The 20,012-nt window shown below is 37.5% G+C and overlaps 2 protein-coding genes across 4 annotated transcripts in view; one reads left to right on the top strand and one right to left on the bottom strand.

Moving 5' to 3' along the window:
* dgkh (diacylglycerol kinase, eta) overlaps window positions 1–20,012 on the top strand; it is a 259,098-nt gene that overhangs the window by 37,115 nt on the left and 201,971 nt on the right. For all 3 annotated transcript variants that reach the window (XM_062061650.1, XM_062061649.1, XM_062061655.1), the window contains exon 3: window positions 15,994–16,104. In XM_062061650.1, the coding sequence (XP_061917634.1) occupies window positions 15,994–16,104 (111 nt within the window). The remainder of the gene's footprint in view (window positions 1–15,993; window positions 16,105–20,012) is intronic.
* The window catches only part of vwa8 (von Willebrand factor A domain containing 8), a 304,338-nt gene that overhangs the window by 278,432 nt on the left and 5,894 nt on the right, over window positions 1–20,012 (bottom strand). The gene's annotated exons all lie outside the window — the stretch shown is intronic.

The raw sequence follows: 20,012 nt of genomic DNA, 5'->3' as shown, positions 1-20,012 counted from the left end.
GAAAATAATAATGTAACGTTAGGTAATTACAGTACTCCCACCTTACATTCCTCAGGGACATTTATATTAGATCTTTTAAGCAGGTGTTTTTTGTTTACATTGTTATTGCCTTCTGGTTAGCTAATGTTTGCCCTGCAGGTAATAGTCACTTTTCCACCCCTTTATATATTAGGTATAGTTGTAAGCCTAGTTGTTAATTAAGCAATATCACATGAGGGGGGATGCTGTTTTTTAATTTGAGCACTGCTGTGATTCGGTTAAAGATAATCATAACATAACATTCTCATATAATATGTTAATTTGCTTTCTTTAAGTAAAAAAAAAGGGTAAAAGACAAAGCTATTCGGTTTCTTGTGAGTATATACACTTCACTGCCGATGTGGGGGGGGGGCACCTAAAATCTTGCCTAGGGCGCCAGATTGGTTAGGGCCAGTCCTGGTGCAAGCTATAACATTGCGTGTACTATTAGTGGGCGTGTTGCGTGTGAGCTACTAAGATTGCATGTGCAATTTAAAAGTGGTGCAGCCCGCCCTATTTAAATGAGGATTTTGCGTGTGCTATACGGGGCATCACAACGGAGACACTCTCGTTTACTGCACATTACTGTTATCATTACTTAGTACTACCATGTTGTACTAAGCAGCCTGGACACAGAATAAAGCATGCAAACCTAATGACCAACCATGAGGCTCATTTTCATAAGAAAACAAGCTCTTTGCCTTGCTATTACTCGTGTTGATGATTTAGCCATATTGTATTTAGCAGCCAAAACAGGAGAAAAGGAATAAAACAAGCCTGGGGCGATATGGCCTAAAAATAAAATCTCAGATTTTATTTTGATCTACGATTCTTTTCAATTTTTTCCCCCCTATACTTTTTGAAGAAACCAATTGACAATTGACAGGGATAATTCATAACAAGCTTCACTAGTAGTTTGAAAAGGCAGTGCATACTCTGCAGCTAACTAAAATCAAATTTCTTATAAAGTGGGTTCCTTTTTGGAACAGCTGCAAATGTATTTTTTTTATCTGAGGTTGATACATTTTGTATTATTTGCACAGCTATGTTATTTATTTTACGTAGAAAGAATGTTTTTCTATTTTATTTACACTACCGTTCAAAAGTTTGGGGTCACCCAAACAATTTTGTGGAATAGCCTTCATTTCTAAGAACAAGAATAGACTGTCGAGTTTCAGATGAAAGTTCTCTTTTTCTGACCATTTTGAGCGTTTAATTGACCCCACAAATGTGATGCTCCAGAAACTCAATCTGCTCAAAGGAAGGTCCGTTTTGTAGCTTCTGTAACGAGCTAAACTGTTTTCAGATGTGTGAACATGATTGCACAAGGGTTTTCTAATCATCAATTAGCCTTCTGAGCCAATGAGCAAACACATTGTACCATTAGAACACTGGAGTGATAGTTGCTGGAAATGGGCCTCTATACACCTATGTAGATATTGCACCAAAAACCAGACATTTGCAGCTAGAATAGTCATTTACCACATTAGCAATGTATAGAGTGTATTTCTTTAAAGTTAAGACTAGTTTCAAGTTATCTTCATTGAAAAGTACAGTGCTTTTCCTTCAAAAATAAGGACATTTCAATGTGACCCCAAACTTTTGAACGGTAGTGTATGTTATGTAATTCTGTACTACTTCAACAGTTTCTTTTCTGTGCAGGCCGATATTATCGGCCGATAAATGCGTTAAAATGTAATATCGGAAATTATCGATATCGTTTTTTTTATTATCGGTATCGTTTTTTAAATTTATTTATTTATTTATTTTATTTTTTATTAAATCAACATAAAAAACACAAGATACACTTACAATTAATGCACCAACCCAAAAAACCTCCCTCCTCATTCACACAAAAGGGTTGTTTCTTTCTGTTGTTAATATTCTGGTTCCTACATTATATATCAATATATATCAATACAGTCTGCAAGGGATACAGTCCGTAAGCACACATGATTGTGCGTGCTGCTGCTCCACTAATAGTACTAACCTTTAACAGTTAATGTTACTCATTTTCATTAATTACTAGTTTCTATGTAACTGTTTTTATATTGTTTTACTTTCTTTTTTATTCAAGAAAATGTTTTTAATTTATTTATCTTATTTTATTTTATAATTTTTTTTTTAAAAGTACCTTATCTTCACCATACCTGGTTGTCCAAATTAGACATAATAATGTGTTAATTCCACGACTGTATATATCGGTTGATATCGGTATCGGTTGATATCGGTATCGGTAATTAAAGAGTTGGACAATATCGGAATATCGGATATCGGCAAAAATCCATTATCGGACATCCCTAGTTAATACCCATTTTGACTAACTGGGTTAATAAAAGTGCGACTGACACTGAATATCGCTCAAGAATGAATATCTTTATATGTATACTTTCACCGAAAAATATATCGAGATATATATTAAATATCGAGTTTAAGTAAAAATATATCGAGACAAACTTTTTTGTCCATAATCGCCCAGCCCTAATTTTGTGTTTCTTAAATCATTCGCAACAAAAAACTCGAATTAACTTAACTTATATTCAATTGAATGGACTGCAAAGACAAGATATTTAACGTTCAAACTGGAAAACTTTGTTATTTTTTGCAAATTTTTGCTCATTTGGAATTTGATGCCTGCAACATGTTTCCAAAAAGCTAGCACAAGTGGCAAGAAAGACTGAGAAAGTTGAGGAAAGCTCATCAAACACTCATTTGGAACATCTCACAGGTGAACAGGCTAATTGGGAACAGGTGGGTGCCATGATTGGGTATAAAAGCAGCAGAATGCTCAGTCATTCACAAACAAGGATGGGGCGAGGGTCACCACTTTGTCAACAAATGCGTGAGCAAATTGTTTTAGAACAGTTTAAGAACAGCATTTCTCAACCAGCTATTGCAAGGAATTTATGGATTTCACCATCTATGCTCCGTAATATCAAAAGGTTCAGAGAATCTGGAGAAATCACTGCACGTAAGCGATGATATCACGGACCTTTGATCCCTCAGGCGATACTGCATCAAAAAGCGACATCAGTGTGTAAAGGACATCACCACATGGGCTCGGGAACACTTCAGAAAACCACTGTCAGTAACTACAGTTTGTCTCTATATCTGTAAGTGCAAGTTAAAAGCCAAAGCCATTTATCAACAACACCCAGAAACGCTGCCGGCTTCGCTGGGACCGAGCTCAATTAAGATGGACTGATGCAAAGTGGAAAAGTGTTCTGTGGTCTGACGAGTCCACATTTCAAATTGTTTTTGGAAACTGTGGACGTCGTGTTCTACGGAACAAAGAGGAAAAGAACCATCCGGATTGTTCTAGGCGCAAAGTGTAAAAGCCAGCATGTGTGATGGTATGGGGGTGTATTAGTGCCCAAGACATGGGTAACTTACACATCTGTGAAGGCGCCATTAATGCTGAAAGGTACATACAGGTTTTGGAGCAACATATGTTGCCATCCAAGCAACGTTATCATGGACGCCCCTGCTTATTTCAGCAAGACAATGCCAAGCCACGTGTTACAACAGCGTGGCTTCATAGTAAAAGAGTGCGGGTACTAGACTGGCCTGCCTGTAGTCCAGACCTGTCTCCCATTGAAAATGTGTGGCGCAGGGACGTGCACATGATTATAGAGGGGCAGGGGCTCAAAGTCAGAAAAGGGCAGGAATTTTTTTTTTACACAATATGGAAATTAATGTCAAATTAAATTTGCTAATAGGACGCTAACTACTTAGCTGTGTGTCCTTTGTAGGTAAAAGTGATTGCCATTTCTTTTGTGTCAACAAATTATGGTCATAATGAGTTAATTCACATTATCATAGGCTTGGAAGACATGAAAAGCAACAAAACACTGGTTTATTATTAGGCTATTTATTGTTAAAGATAAGCATTTTAATATTGAACATTGAACAGTGCAACATGAACCTTGAAAAAAAATACAAAAATACATACCCAAATGGAAAAAACTTCAATGTGAAAATCTGTCCTTCTTCCCTTAACTTGATGAAAACACCATCAAGTTGTAACTTATGGTCTTTCTCACTTAATGCTCAGACTAAACAACTGAAACGCAATACAGGGCCAAATATATGGACCAGGGGCCAGTAGAGGGCTGTATCCTTTCTTCTTTTGGCATTGTGCTGCAGGCATACATTTAACATGAATCAAGTTTAAATACAGATGGCAATATTCCTAACTAATAACCTACTTCTTAAATCCCCAGAATGCTGAAATTATTATTATTATTCATAATAATAATAATAATAATAATTATTATTATTATCATTATCATTATTATTATTATTGTTATTATTATCATTATTATCCTTATTATTTTGCTAACCCACACAGTAATAGCAAAGTCACAATAAACTTAATATATCTAAAACTCTACTGTGAGAAAAATGTGATCCGCCGTAAACACAGTGCATTTTATTTTGAAAATTAACCCGGTGTTTTATTTTGTATTTTGGACACTACTTCCTGTCCCGCGCGATCCGCTCTGCTCTGTGCGGACTTGATGTGACGTGCTCAATTGATGCGCTGTGCTCCGACGTCCGGCAAAAACAGAAGCTAACACATTGAATAATAGAATAATACAGCGTTTTTCTGAAATATTACCCATATTAGATGCTGAATAAGTGGACGGCGACTGGACCATAACTCACAGGTTCAACTTGTTCCACTGTCACGTCTCAGCGGAAGCGGCAGGGGGGTTTTGTACCGCTGTTTTTTTGTGTGTGTGTTTTTTTTACATCCCTGACAGGAATTTATTAATGTTGTTTAAAGAAAAAACAAACAAACACACACACACACACAGGCAGAGGGCACTTTTTAAGACGAGGCAAAAAAGGGCAGGTGCTCAAGCACCCATAGGGCCCTATGTGTGCACGTGCCGGTGTGGCGCATTATGAAGCCTAAAATAGCACAACGGAGACCCCCGGACTGTTGAACAACTTAAGCTGTACATCAAGCAAGAATGGGAAATAATTCCACCTGAAAAGCTTTAAAAATTGGTCTCTTCAGTTCCCAAACGTTTACTGAGTGTTGTTAAAAGGAAAGGCCATGTAACACAGTGGTAAAAATGCTCCTGTGCCAACTTGTGTTGCTGCCATTAAATTCTAAGTTAATGATTATTTGCAACAACAAAAAAATAAGTTTCTCAGTTCGAACATTAAATATCTCGTCTTTGCAGTCTATTCAATTGAATATACGTTGAAAAGGATTCGCAAATGATTATATTCTGTTTTTATTTACGATTTAAACAACGTGCCAACTTCACTGGTTTTGTGTTTTGTAATATTTGCGTGTTGATATCGACTTGGTATCAAAGTGTCAATACTTTTGACAGCCCTAATTTCTAATGGGTTGCCTTGTGAATAGTATTATTGTTGTAAACGTCTTCTTAACCCCATATTGTACTGAGCAGCCAGGGCAGCGACTACTTTTCGACAATACTCTGCAATCATTTACGGACACCGTTCTGTGGCGGCGTCACAGAAAAGCCACAAAAGCCAAAACAACACATTTGCAGAGTTAACCCTGCAGAAGCCTAACGACGTCAACTTGTGTGTGGTTACATATGATGACAGTTTTCGGCTGTTGTTTTTCATTCCGTGTCGCGTTACCCCCCAAGTGGATGCTTCAGGAGACTCGATATGTCTTCAAAAGAAGACGTTAAGCGTCACACGGCCCCAAATCAGGAGATGACTTCATACGCTTTCTCTCCCCCGTCCTTCGGCTTTGATTGCAAGGCTGGTGGCGGAGAAGGCCTTGTAGGGAAGTCGACACGGAGATATTTCACCTTAATCCAGGAATTTGTCCGTCAGCGGCGCTAATGGAAAGCAGAGCGAGGAATTACCAAAACATTGGCCCCCGACCACCGTTTCACTGTTTTTTCCTTCACTTTCTGTCCAAACAGACAACATCAGAGGCCTTTCAGCCCGCCTCCACGGACGCATGCATCCTATTAAATAAAATTGCGTTATTTTGTTAAAAAGCATGGAGTCATGTGACATTTGACCCTTGAACATCTTAGGTATAACCTTTCAAATGTTTGGTTGAAAGTGGAGGCGCAGTCGCTGAAAGTATGAAGGTCTTTCTTTGGTGTCGTAAAGCAGGCGTGTCACACTGGTTTTCATTGAGGGCCACATCACAGTTATGGTTGCCGTCAGAGGGCCACTTTTAACAGTGAATAATATACAGTATGAATATAAATGTGTATATACACTACCGTTCAAAAGTTTGGGGTCACCCAAACAATTTTGTGGAATAGCCTTCATTTCTAAGAACAAGAATAGACTGCCGAGTTTCAGATGAAAGTTCTCTTTTTCTGGCCATTTTGAGCGTTTAATTGACCCCACAAATGTGATGCTCCAGAAACTCAATCTGCTCAAAGGAAGGTCAGTTTTGTAGCTTCTGTAACGAGCTAAATTGTTTTCAGATGTGTGAACATGATTGCACAAGGGTTTTCTAATCATCAATTAGCCTTCTGAGCCAATGAGCAAACACATTGTACCATTAGAACACTGGAGTGATAGTTGCTGGAAATGGGCCTCTATACACCTATGTAGGTATTGCACCAAAAACCAGACATTTGCAGCTAGAATAGTCATTTACCACATTAGCAATGTATAGAGTGTATTTCTTTAAAGTTAAGACTAGTTTAAAGTTATCTTCATTGAAAAGTACAGTGCTTTTCCTTCAAAAATAAGGACATTTTAATGTGACCCCAAACTTTTGAACGGTAGTGTATAAAATGTGTATAATTCAGGGTTTCCCACACATTCATTTATTTGTGGCGGCCCGCCACGAAAGAATTACGTCCGCCACAAATTTAAAAATTACAAAAATATATATATATATTTTTTTTTATTTTTAATTTTTATTATTATTATTTTATTTTTTTGTCCTGTCCAGCTTCTCAGGCAAATCATATAGTAGATGTAGATGCCCATATCGGCTGTTCAGATTCACTTTACAAAAGAGAAGTGTAGGATACTTCTCTTGTTGCCTTATTTGTATTTGACTTTATTAAATGTATTTCTATTAGAAACACAACATGTGTATATAACAAAGGGTGCAAAGTCTGCAGGCAGTAGGAAACACATGGTTAAGTGTAGGGAGTAAAACTGATGGCAGTCTAAAGTTCAAGATTTTTGGAGCTCTTTGTTCAGTGGATGAGATGTTTGATGAAGCTCTGTGTCTATCTACCACCACTACTGTTTTCTGTTTATTTGTTACTGACTGTGGCAGGACACCTCTGCCTCTGTTTCACTTTATGTTGCTGGTAAATAATATGGTTGTAGTAGTAGGCTAAAGTTAAATTATTTAGTATGCACTAATTAAAGGGGCAGAGCTTTGAGACATTTTAGCTTTTATATTTTATAAGATATATTTTTTGTAAGAACCACAATTAATAAATATATTTCAGTGAATAACTTATTGTTCAAATCTGTATATAAATATGTACATAAAGTGTTGTAATTATATTGTAAAATGGATGGATGGATGGATGGATGGATGGACGTTTAAAACAAAACTGTTATTATTAATTAGTAAGTATACATTTTTTAGCTTTTTTTAGAGAAAATCAAATCATTGTAGTACATTATGCAAATTACTCGATGATGTCATTGTGACCACGCCCATAGCCACGCGACCAAAAGTTGCAAACTTTATCGTCGTTGTTCTATACCAGGGGTCACCAACGTGGTGCCCGCGGGCACCAGGTAGCCCGTAAGGACCAGATGAGTAGCCCGCCGGCCTGTTCTAAAAATAGCTCAAATAGCAGCACTTACCAGTGAGCTGCATCTATTTTTTTTATTTTTTTTATTTACTAGCAAGCTGGTCTCGCTTTGCCCAACATTTTTAATTCTAAGAGAGACAAAACTCAAATAGAATTTGAAAATCCAAGAAAATATTTGAAAGACTTGGTCTTCACTTGTTTAAATAAATTCATTAATTTTTTTACTTTGCTTCTTATAACTTTCAGAAAGACAATTTTAGAGAAAAAATACAACCTTAAAAATGATTTTAGGATTTTTAAACACATATACCTTTTTACCTTTTAAATTCCTTCCTTTTCTTTCCTGACAATTTAAATCAATGTTCAAGTAAATTTATTTTTTTTATTGTAAAGAATAATAAATACATTTTAATTTAATTCTTCATTTTAGCTTCTGTTTTTTCGACGAAGAATATTTGTGAAATATTTCTTCAAACGTATTATGATTAAAATTCAAAAAAATTATTCTGGCAAATCTAGAAAATCTGTAGAATCAAATGTAAATCTTATTTCAAAGTCTTTTGAATTTATTTTAAAATGTTTGTTCTGGAAAATCTAGAAGAATTAATGATTTGTCTTTGTTAGAAATATAGCTTGGTCCAATTTGTTATATATTCTAACAAAGTGTAGATTGGATTTTAACCTATTTAAAACATGTCATCAAACTTCTAAAATTAATCTTAATCAGGAAAAATGACTAATGATGTTCCATAAATTCTTTTTTTAAGTTTTTGTCTTCTTTTTTTCGGTTGAATTTTGAATTTTAAAGAGTCGAAATTGAAGATAAACTATGTTTCAAAATTGAATTGTAATTTTTTTCGTGGTTTCTCCTCTTTTAAACCGTTCAATTAAGTGTAAATATCATTAATTATTAATAATAACATAGAGTTAAAGGTAAATTGAGCAAATTGGCTATTTCTGGCAATTTATTTAAGTGTGTATCAAACTGGTAGCCCTTCGCATTAATCAGTACCCAAGAAGTAGCTCTTGGTTTCAAAAAGGTTGGTGACCCCTGTTCTATACTAAATCCTTTCAGCAAAAATATGGCAATATCGCGAAATGATCAAGTATGACACATAGAATGGATCTGCTATCCCCGTTTAAATAAAAAAAATTCATTTCAGTAGGCCTTTAAGGTGTATGGCTGGGGAATTAAAGAGTAAAAAGTGTAAAATTAGCTAAATAAGTTAGCACTTTAATGTTAGCACGCTAAGAAGTGTCACATTCCAAGTTTTATGACTGTAGGGTAAACGGTTGCAAAATAATTGTTATGATAACACCTTTTATAAAAATAACTTTTTGCATTTTAATCATTAATATTCCCACTAGCCGCTTTTTGCAAATCTTGCCTTACTTCCTGTTGTGGTAGAACACACACCACACGACAAAGTCATTAGTGGTCTGTGTAAGCCGATACAGTTGTGTACATTTGCTGTAAAGGGATTCACCCCTTCTGCAGTCGTTGAAGGCTCACGCTGTCCGTGCTGTGTCTGTCCTTGCGAGTGTGTGTGCGTGCGAGTGTGTGTCCGTGCGAGTGTGTGTCCGTGCGAGTGTGTGTCCGTGCGAGTGTGTGTCCGTGCGAGTGTGTGTCCAGCGTATTTCAGTGTAGTGTTTCTGTGTTTTAAGTTGACACAGCTGGTGGGCAGGATGTCAGCTTCAGGCCTGCGTCTCTGTTTGTAATTCCCCCCCCCCCCCCCCCCCCCTCCGAAACAGCCTTTCCTTGCTATAAATAGCCTGTGTGTGTGTGTGTGTGTGTGTGTGTGTGTGTGTGTGTGTGTGTGCGTGTGTGTGCGCGTGTTTTATTGTTTCCACGTGCAGCGAGTGTAGCAGACATCTCGTAACGGGTGTTGCAGAGTGTCAGAGATGCGTTGGATTCTCAAAGACGGGACCTCGTAGCAGGAGTTTTCCACCAAAGGCTGGCAATAAATGTTTGTGGTGCGAGGATGTGATCACGTTGGAAGACACTCTCGTGTTTATTGGCCGCTGCTAACAGAAGACGCTCACGGCGAGATGTCGGCCATTTTGTTTTCGCTGATTTTCTGTCTTCCTCTCCTCACTTTAAAGGCCTAATGAAATGATTTTTTTTTTATTTAAACGGGAATAGCAGATCCATTCTATGTGTCATACTTGATCATTTCGCGATATTGCCATATTTTTGCTGAAAGGATTTAATAGAGAAAATCGACGATAAAGTTCGCAACTTTTGCTCGCTGATAAAAAAAAAGCCTTGCCTGTACCGGAAGTAGCGTGACGTCACAGGAGCTAGTATTCCTCACAATTCCCCGTTGTTTACAATGGAGCGAGAGAGATTCGGACCGAGAAAGTGATGATTACCCCATTAATTTGAGCGAGGATGAAAGATTCGTAGATGAGGAACGTTACAGTGAAGGACTTGAGAGACAGTGATGGACGTATCTTTTTTCGCTCTGACCGTAACTTAGGTACAAGCTGGCTCATTGGATTCCACACTCCATCCATCCATCCATCCATCTTCTTCCGCTTATCCGAGGTCGGGTCGCGGGGGCAGCAGCCTAAGCAGGGAAGCCCAGACTTCCCTCTCCCCAGCCACTTCGTCTAGCTCTTCCTGAGGGATCCCGAGGCGTTCCCAGGCCAGCCGGGAGACATAGTCTTCCCAACGTGTCCTGGGTCTTCCCCGTGGCCTCCTACCGGTCGGACGTGCCCTAAACACCTCCCTAGGGAGGCGTTCGGGTGGCATCCTGACCAGATGCCCGAACCACCTCATCTGGCTCCTCTCGATGTGGAGGAGCAGTGGCTTTACTTTGAGCTCCTCCCGGATGACAGAGCTTCTCACCCTATCTCTAAGGGAGAGACCCGCCACCCGGCGGAGGAAACTCATTTCGGCCGCTTGTACCCGTGATCTTGTTCTTTCGGTCATAACCCAAAGCTCATAACCATAGGTGAGGATGGGAACGTAGATCGACCGGTAAATTGAGAGCTTTGCCTTGCGGCTCAGCTCCTTCTTCACCACAACGGACCGATACAGCGCCCGCATTACTGAAGACGCCGCACCGATCCGCCTGTCGATCTCACGAACCACTCTTCCCTCACTTGTGAACAAGACTCCGAGGTACTTGAACTCCTCCACTTGGGGCAAGATCTCCTCCCCAACCCGGAGATGGCACTCCACCCTTTTCCGGGCGAGAACCATGGACTCGGACTTGGAGGTGCTGATTCTCATCCCAGTCGCTTCACACTCAGCTGCGAACCGATCCAGTGAGAGCTGAAGATCCTGGCCAGATGAAGCCATCAGGACCACATCATCTGCAAAAAGCAGAGACCTAATCCTGCAGCCACCAAACCGGATCCCCTCAACGCCTTAACTGCGCCTAGAAATTCTGTCCATAAAAGTTATGAACAGAATTGGTGACAAAGGGCAGCCTTGGCGGAGTCCAACCCTCACTGGAAACGTGTCCGACTTACTGCCGGCAATGCGGACCAAGCTCTGACACTGATCATACAGGGAGCGGACCGCCACAATCAGACAGTCCGATACCCCATACTCTCTGAGCACTCCCCACAGGACTTCCCGAGGGACACGGTCGAATGCCTTTTCCAAGTCCACAAGGATTCCACACTCTCCTTTTTTTATTGTGGATCACGGATTTGTATTTTAAACCACCTGGGATACTATATCCTCTTGAAAATGAGAGTCGAGAACGCGAAATGGACATTCAGTGCCTTTTATCTCCACGACAATACATCGGCGAAATGCTTGAGCTACGAGCTAACGTGATAGCATTGTGCTTTAACTGCATATAGAAACAAAAAAATAAAGGATAGAAGGAAGGATGGATAGAAAATCAACAATACTATTAAACCGTGGACATGTAAATACACGGTTAATGCTTTCCAGGCTGGCGAAGGTTAACAATGCTGTGCTAACGACGCCATTGAAGCTATCTTAGCAACTTAGCAACGGGACCTCACAGAGCTATGCTAAAAACATTAGCTCTCCACCTACGCCAGCCAGCCCTCATCTGCTCATCAACACCCGTGCTCACCTGCGTTCCAGCGATCGGCAGAAGGACGAAGGACTTCACCCGATGTGTTTGGCGGCCCGGAGACGTAGGAAGTCAAGGTGAGGTCGCCGGCTAGCGCGGCTAGCGCTCCAACAAAGTCCTCCTGGTTGTGTTGCTGTAGTCCGCTGCTAATACACCGATCCCACCTACAACTGTCTTCTTTGCAGCCTTCATTGTTCATTAAACAAATTGCAAAAGATGTCCAAAATACTGTGGAATTATGAAATGAAAACAGAGCTTTTTGTATAGGATTCTACGGGTACCATAACTTCCGTTACTCTGACTTCGTCACGCGCATACGTCATCATACCGCGACGTTTCAGCCGGATATTTCCCGGGAAGTTTTAAAAGTCACTTTATAAGTTAACCCGGCCGTATTGGCATGTGTTGCAATGTTAAGATTTCATCATTGATATATAAACTATCAGACTGCGTGGTCGGTAGTAGTAGGTTTCAGTAGGCCTTTAATGTCCTTCATCGCCTCGTATTCCCTCTTTCCGGCCCACAAGGACGGCGGGTTGGGTGTGAGGTTTTTTTCCCGCGCCTCTAAAGAGAGATGTCGGACGTTTCTTGTGCGGCGGTTTTAGGGCCCGATGTCTACCCGTTATGTATTCCTTTTCTTTGCAAGTAGTAGCAGATATAGGGCTTGGCGATATGGCTGAAAACTGTATCACGTTCACAATATTCGGTAAGTGTTTTATACACAATATCGATAATTTTTGATATTTTTTTATGACTTTTCTGATTATAATCCCCTCACCTATCAAGACAGAAAGGAAATGTCAACACAAGCATGGAAAATACTCAAACAATGTAAACACCATTGTATAATCACATTGAACACTTTACAATGACCTCTTAAAATTAGAGATGTCTGATAATGGCTTTTTTGCCTATATTCCGATATTGTCGCCTTCGGCAGCGTCTTCTCCCCCGTCATCTTTGTTGTAGCGGTGTAGCGTGCAAGGACGGGAGTGGAAGAAGTGTCAAAAGATGGAGCTAACTGTTTTAATGACATTCAGACTTTACTTCAATCAGTAACGGAGCAGCATCTCCTCATCCGGGGCTCACTAGTGCCACAACAATGCCGGAAATGTGTCCTGTGAAAAACCGTCCGACCGGAACTCTCTAATAACTAGGGATGTCCGATAATGGCTTTTTTGCTGATATCCGATATTGTCCAACTCTTAATTACCGATACCGATATATACAGTCGTGGAATTAACACATTATTATGCCTAATTTGGACAACCAGGTATGGTGAAGATAAGGTCCTTTTTAAAAAAAATAATAAAATAAAATAAGATATATAAATTTAAAAAAAATTCTTGAATAAAAAAGAAAGTAAAACAATATAAAAACAGTTACATAGAAACTAGTAATTAATGAAAATGAGTCAAATTAACTGTTAAAGGTTAGTACTATTAGTGGACCAGCAGCACGCACAATCATGTGTGCTTACGGACTGTATCCCTTGCAGACTGTATTGATATGTGAAGTAAAGTGAAGGGAATTATATTTATATAGCGCTTTTTCTCTAGTGACTCAAAGCACTTTACATGGTGAAATATACTATATATATATATATATATATATACTATATATTGATATATAATGTAGGAACCAGAATATTAATAACAGAAAGAAACAACCCTTTTGTGTGAATGAGTGTAAATGGGGGAGGGAGGTTTTTTGGGTTGGTGCACTAATTGTAAGTGTATCTTGTGTTTTTATGTTGATTTAATACAAAAAACAAAAAAAAACGATACCGATAATAAAAAAAACGATACCGATAATTTCCGATATTACATTTTAAAGCATTTATCGGACATCTCTACTAATAACTAAAGTTTGTGTTGTTTACTGCCATCATTGTGACGACCGGGTCGCATAGTGCGGGTGTTTGTTCTCCCAGGGATGCAGATCGGGCTTCGGACACAGCTTGCAGGTAAAAAATGATTTATTTAAACATAAATCAGACAGGAACAAAGAAACACGTGCTCATAGCACTTAAGGTACAAAACTAAAGGACTAGCGTGGGAGCTGGCAAGCCAAAATAGCCTAGTGTGAAAACTAGCAGCTAAAGCGCAGGAAACAAAAGTCGTCAACTGTTGTATGAAAACAAATTACGATGCAAGACAGACTGAATGGAAAGGCAGGCTTATATAATGATGACAGTAATGAAAAACAGGTGCGCGTCGGGAACACCCGCGGCAGGTGAAAGTAATCAGTAACTATGGTAACCAAACTCAGAAGTGCTTAAACAGGAACTAGAAAGAGATCAAGACTAACAGAAAAACACAAGTGACTAGAAAACGTAAACAGAAATATGATCCGGGCAGCGGATCATAACAATCATATTGCAGTCTACACATATCTGTTATGTGTGACTGCCATCATATTGCAGTCTACACGTGTCTCTTATGTGTGACTGCCATCTACTGGTCACACTTATCATTTCACCACGTACCAAATAAATTAGCTTTGAGGTCGGTAAGCACAACCAAATCTATTCCGTACATTAGGCGCACCGGGTTATGAGGCGCACTGTCGTGTTTTGAGAAAACGAAAGGATTTTAAGTGCGCCTTATAGTCCGGAAAAATACGGTACATATTTCCGACGTCTGGGGACTGCGAATGTTTCATAAGGCTGCTATCTATTAGGGCTGCGAATCTTTGGGTGTCCCACGATTCGATTCAATATCGAATCTTGGGGTCACGATTCGATTCGAAATCGATTTTTTTTCGATTCAGCGCAATTCTCGATTCAAAAACGATATTTTCCCGATTCAAAAGGATTCTCTATTCATTCAATACATAGATTTCAGCAGGATCTACCCCAGTCTGCTGACATGCAAGCAGAGTAGTAGATTTTTGTAAAAAGCTTTTATAATTGTAAAGGACAATGTTTTATCAACTGATTGCAATAATGTACATTTGTTTGAACTATTAAATGAACCAAAAATATGACTTATTTTATCTTTGTGAAAATATTGGACACAGTGTGTTGTCAAGCTTATGAGATGCGATGTAGGTGTTTTTGTTTTTTTTAATAAATGTCTAATGATAATGTCAATGAGGGATTTTTAATCACTGCTATGTTGAAATTGTAACTAATATTGATACTGTTGTTGATAATATTCATTTTTGTTTCACTACTTTTGGTTTGTTCTGTGTCGTGTTTGTGTTTCCTCTCAATTGCTCTGTTTATTGCAGTTCTGAGTGTTGCTGGGCCGGGTTTGCTTTTGGAATTGGATTGCATTGTTATGGTATTTCTGTGTATTGTTTTGTTGGATTGATTCATTAAAAAACATTTTAATATGTATTGTTGCATTTGAACAATTGTATTGTTGATAATAAAGGTAAAGTACTGGTATTGTTTATTATCAATAGCACTATTTCTATTGGTATTCATATTGCTCCATTTTTAGTGTAATAATGCTCAGTTCTGTATTTTTTTTAAAATTTTCGCTAACTGCTTATTTGCTATTACTTTTACCATCATATTTGTACATGTCGTATTTGCTGATGTTGCTCTGTTGTTGTTGTTGTTGTTGTTGTGTTTGCTGTTGTTGTTTTTGTCTCTCTGTCTAATCCCCCTCTTGTCCCCACAATTCCCCCCTCTGTCTTCCTTTTTCTCTCTTTCTATCCCCTCCTGCTCCGGCCCGGCTGCACCAAATGATAATATAAATACATTTAATAAAGTCAAAATACAAGTAAGGCAACAAGAGAAGTATCCTACACTTCTCTTTTGTAAAGTAAATCTGAACAGCCGATATGGGCATCTACATCTGCTATATGATTTGCCCGAGAAGCTGGGCAGGACATAAAAAAAAAAAAAAAAATAAAAAAAAAAAAATAAATAAAAAAATAAAAATAAAAAAAAAATAATAGTAATAATTTTAATGGAAAAAAAAAAAAAAAAGGAAAAAAAAGAGATTTTTTTTGGATTTTTTAAAATGAGAATCGATTCTGAATCGCACAACGTGAGAATCGCGATTCGAATTTGAATAGACTTTTTACCACACCCCTACTAATTATATTGCTTTCCTTAATTGTGGAAGGATCCGCTGAAAAACATGAAGAAATCGAGCCTTTGCCGCTACGAAACATGTTTTTAAATTGCCTTTTTATTCCTCTGCCTTCAGACGAGCATAAAGGAAGGATTGCTGCTGAAACAGACCAGCTCCTTCCAGCGGTGGAAGAAGCGTTACTTCAAGCTCAGAGGCCGAACTCTCTACTACGCCAAAGACGCCAAGGTAATGTCCACGCCATCACGAATAACACTTCTTTAATGAGCTTGAGAACGCACACCTTAGACCAGTGGTCCACAACCACCGGTGCTACCAGGCCGCGCAGAAACATTAATGAACTTATAAACTATCGCATTTTCTCTGACTTAACTTTCGCTTGTCCCACTAAACCAGGGGTGTCCAAAGTGTGGCCCGGGGGCCATTTGCGGCCCGCAGCTCATGTTTTATCGGCCCGCGGCACATCATTCTAAAAAATACTAAAACATTTTTTTTTTAAACATTAAAACATGGAATAAAAGAGCAAATGGGTGAAATGCAACGAGAAAAAAAGTTGCATTGTTGACTCTAAAAACACAATTTTTTAAAATAATTTTTCAAAAAAATAATAATGAGTCAAAATCAATGTTGCTATGAATTATTGACTGATTTAAGGACAAAAAGGACACCAATACAACAAACAAAAAAAACACGAAAAATATGGAAATTATTTTAAAGAATACATACAAATGATATACTAATTATACTAATTATTATATTGATTGTTATTATAAATATACTAAACTAATTACACTACATATTATCTGAAGCTGATATAGAGATTTAAGTGTTGGATGTAAAAAAATAAAAAAGCATGACCATTTTATGAGTGGGGCACTTTTGGATCCCCCAAAATTTTAGTGGAATTAAAAAACACCTGTCTTTGCTAAAAAATAAATAAAATAATAATAATAATAATAAATTCAAATCAATGTTGCTATGAATTATTGACTGATTTAAGGACAAAAAGGACACCAATACAACAAACAAAAAAAACACGAAAAATATGGAAATTATTTTAAAGAATACATACAAATGATATACTAATTATACTAATTATTATATTGACTGTTATTATAAATATACTAAACTAAATACACTACATATTATCTGAAGCTGATATAGAGATTTAAGAGTTGAATGTAAAAAAATAAAAAAGCATGACCATTTTATGAGTGGGGCACTTTTGGATCCCCAAGAATTTTAGTGGAATTAAAAAACACCTGTCTTTGCTAAAAAATAAATAAAATAATAATAAATTCAAATCAATTTTGCTATGAATTATTGACCTATTAAGGGATCAAATTACTTCACATCAAATATTACACTTTGAAAATCATTTTGGGAAAAATATTGTTTATTTTGAATTTTTTTTAAGACTGAAACCCTTCTGGGTCCCCCAGGGCCTAACTTGAGCGAGCCCCAAAGGTTAAAAAAAAAAAAAAAGTGTATATTGTATTGGTTTTGAAAATGGAGAAAATATCAAAATGGCCCCCGCGTGCTTTGATTTTTCAGTGTGCGGCCCTCAGTGGAAAAAGTTTGGACACCCCTGCACTAAACACACCAAAAAGCTTGTTAATAGTTGTATATTACAACTCCTTTGTTATATAGTACATGGGACAAGGCACATTCATAGACATATAAAATGTTAATGTGCCAGATTGGAGCCAAAGGCTAATTTGTTGGCTGTTTTTATCTGCCACACCTGAAAAGCCGGTCCGTGAAAATAATGCATACATTAAACCGGTCCCTGGTAGAAAAAAGGTTGGAAAACCCTGCCTTAGAGCACAGGTGTCAAACTCAAGGCCCAGGTGCTAGATGTGGCCCACCACTTCAATTTAATTGGCCCTCGAAAGCCTGGAAATAATATGTTTCAATAAAATACTGTAACTTTTCTTAACTAAATGTATACTTCTTTTCTATTTTGGGAGAGGAAAAAAAAGGACTTAATGTAATCGCAAATTATGTTAACTTAAATATTGTCTAATTACCGTATTTTTCGGAGTATAAGTCGCACCTGAGTATAAGTCGCACCGGCCGAAAATGCATAATAAAGAAGGAAAAAAACATATATAAGTCGCACTGGAGTATAAGTCGCATTTTTTGGGGAAATGTATTTGATAAAAGCCAACAGCAAGAATAGACATTTGAAAGGCAATTTAAAATAAATAAAGAATAGTGAACAACAGGCTGAATAAGTGTACGTTATATGAGGCATAAATAACCAACTGAGAAGGTGCCTGGTATGTTAACGTAACATATTATGGTAAGAGTCATTCAAATAACTATAACATATAGAACATGCTATACGTTTACCAAACAATCTGTCACTCCTAATCGCTAAATCCCATGAAATCTTATACGTCTAGTCTCTTACGTGAATGAGATGAATAATATTATTTGATATTTTTACGGTAATGTGTTAATCATTTCACACATAAGTCGCTCTTGAGTATTAGTCGCACTAACTATGGCCAAACTATGAAAAAAACTGCGACTTATAGTCCGAAAAATACGGTATGCAAAAATATATTATCAAACATTCAAACCATTTTTTAAATAATAAGTATTAATAATAATGATTTCATAGCAAGTTATCAATCAAATTGTGCAATGTAAAAGTAGCAATAGATTTCATGGTAAAATTGTGAAATTTACTGTGGTTTTTACAGCATTTTTCTCTAAATAAAGTACTTTTTTTACTGTAATAAACTGTGGTGCCGTTTTGGCATTTACAGTGATACACCGAAAAATCTACAGTTGTTGATTTGCGGTGTTGAAATTGTAGTTTTCTTATTTACAGTAAAAAAAAAAAAGTACATTTTACAGTAAAATTCTGGCAACTGATGTACCTTTTTTTTTTTTTTTTTTTACCATAAAAACAACAGTACTGTTTTTCCATTCACAGTAATATACACTCAATTTTGAGGTGAAATTATTGCAGCTTACCATATTTTTTTTTACATTTTAGTTTTTAAAAAATGGACAAAAAAAATGCTTAAAAAATAGTGTAATAATAGTATTCACTATTAGAAGCGACCCTCTGGGGCCAAACATAACTGCAATGTGGCCCTCAGTGAAAACGACTTTGACACCTGCGCCTTAGACAGTTCTCATTTGGCTATAGATGATTACAATACGGACATCGTCAGACTTTTAGAATCATTAGACACTATAGCGAATCACTTACGGACATTTACACCCTAAGGCGTTTCGCTTGATGGTGGCCATGTTTTTCGACCAATCTTGTTCAAATTGCACACCCTTGTGCTTGTCAGTGTCCAAAAAGGTGTGTACCGCAATTTGTGGTGATTCGACTGAACAAACTAACGTTATGATGGGTGTTTTGTAGACTTGTTTGAGAAATGTCAAGTTAGTGTGCCTCCTGCGCTGCAAAAAGTCAGTGTTCAAAAACAAGAAAACAAAAAACAAAAATTAGGGGTATTTTATTTTAATTAAGCAAAAATATCTGCCAATAGAACAAGAAAATTTGGCTTGTCAAGACTTTCCAAATCAAGTAAAATGAGCTAACCTCAATGAACCCAAAAATACCTTAAAATAAGTATATTCTCACTAATAACAAGTGCACTTTTTTTGGTAGAAAAAAAAAGACCTTTTTGCTCAATATGTTGAAAAATATTATTAAATGAAGTAAATACTAGTGCCATTATCTTGACATAATGATATGCGCTCGGCATTACATTTCTTGAAACCAGCAAACTTATACTAAAAACTAATTTATTGTTCTTAATGGAAAGGCAACAAGGCAAGCGCTTGTTACTCTCGGGGTCTCCTAGCCGCTCAGGCAAATCATATGGTCTAAAAAAGCATTTTTCCATGGATAACATGACATCATCGCACCAAGTGCGTGCTCTTTCAGTCAATTAGTGCGCATATATACAGCCCGGCCCCCGGTCAAAAAATGTTTAATTGTAATTTTGAGGAATTTATCTGAATGTGCATGAACTATTTCTGTTCAAAATTGTTTGAAATGTCAAATGTTTGATTTTTAACTGTCAGTTTACTGTACTGTGCCAACTGTACTACTATATGAGTACGTGTTTTCTATTGTTTCATTGAAAATAAAACAGCAAAGT

This window comes from Entelurus aequoreus, linkage group LG10 (genome assembly GCF_033978785.1).
Source record: "Entelurus aequoreus isolate RoL-2023_Sb linkage group LG10, RoL_Eaeq_v1.1, whole genome shotgun sequence".
In the NCBI taxonomy this organism is placed as follows: domain Eukaryota; kingdom Metazoa; phylum Chordata; class Actinopteri; order Syngnathiformes; family Syngnathidae; genus Entelurus; species Entelurus aequoreus.
This window is presented reverse-complemented; position numbering and strand designations above follow the sequence as displayed.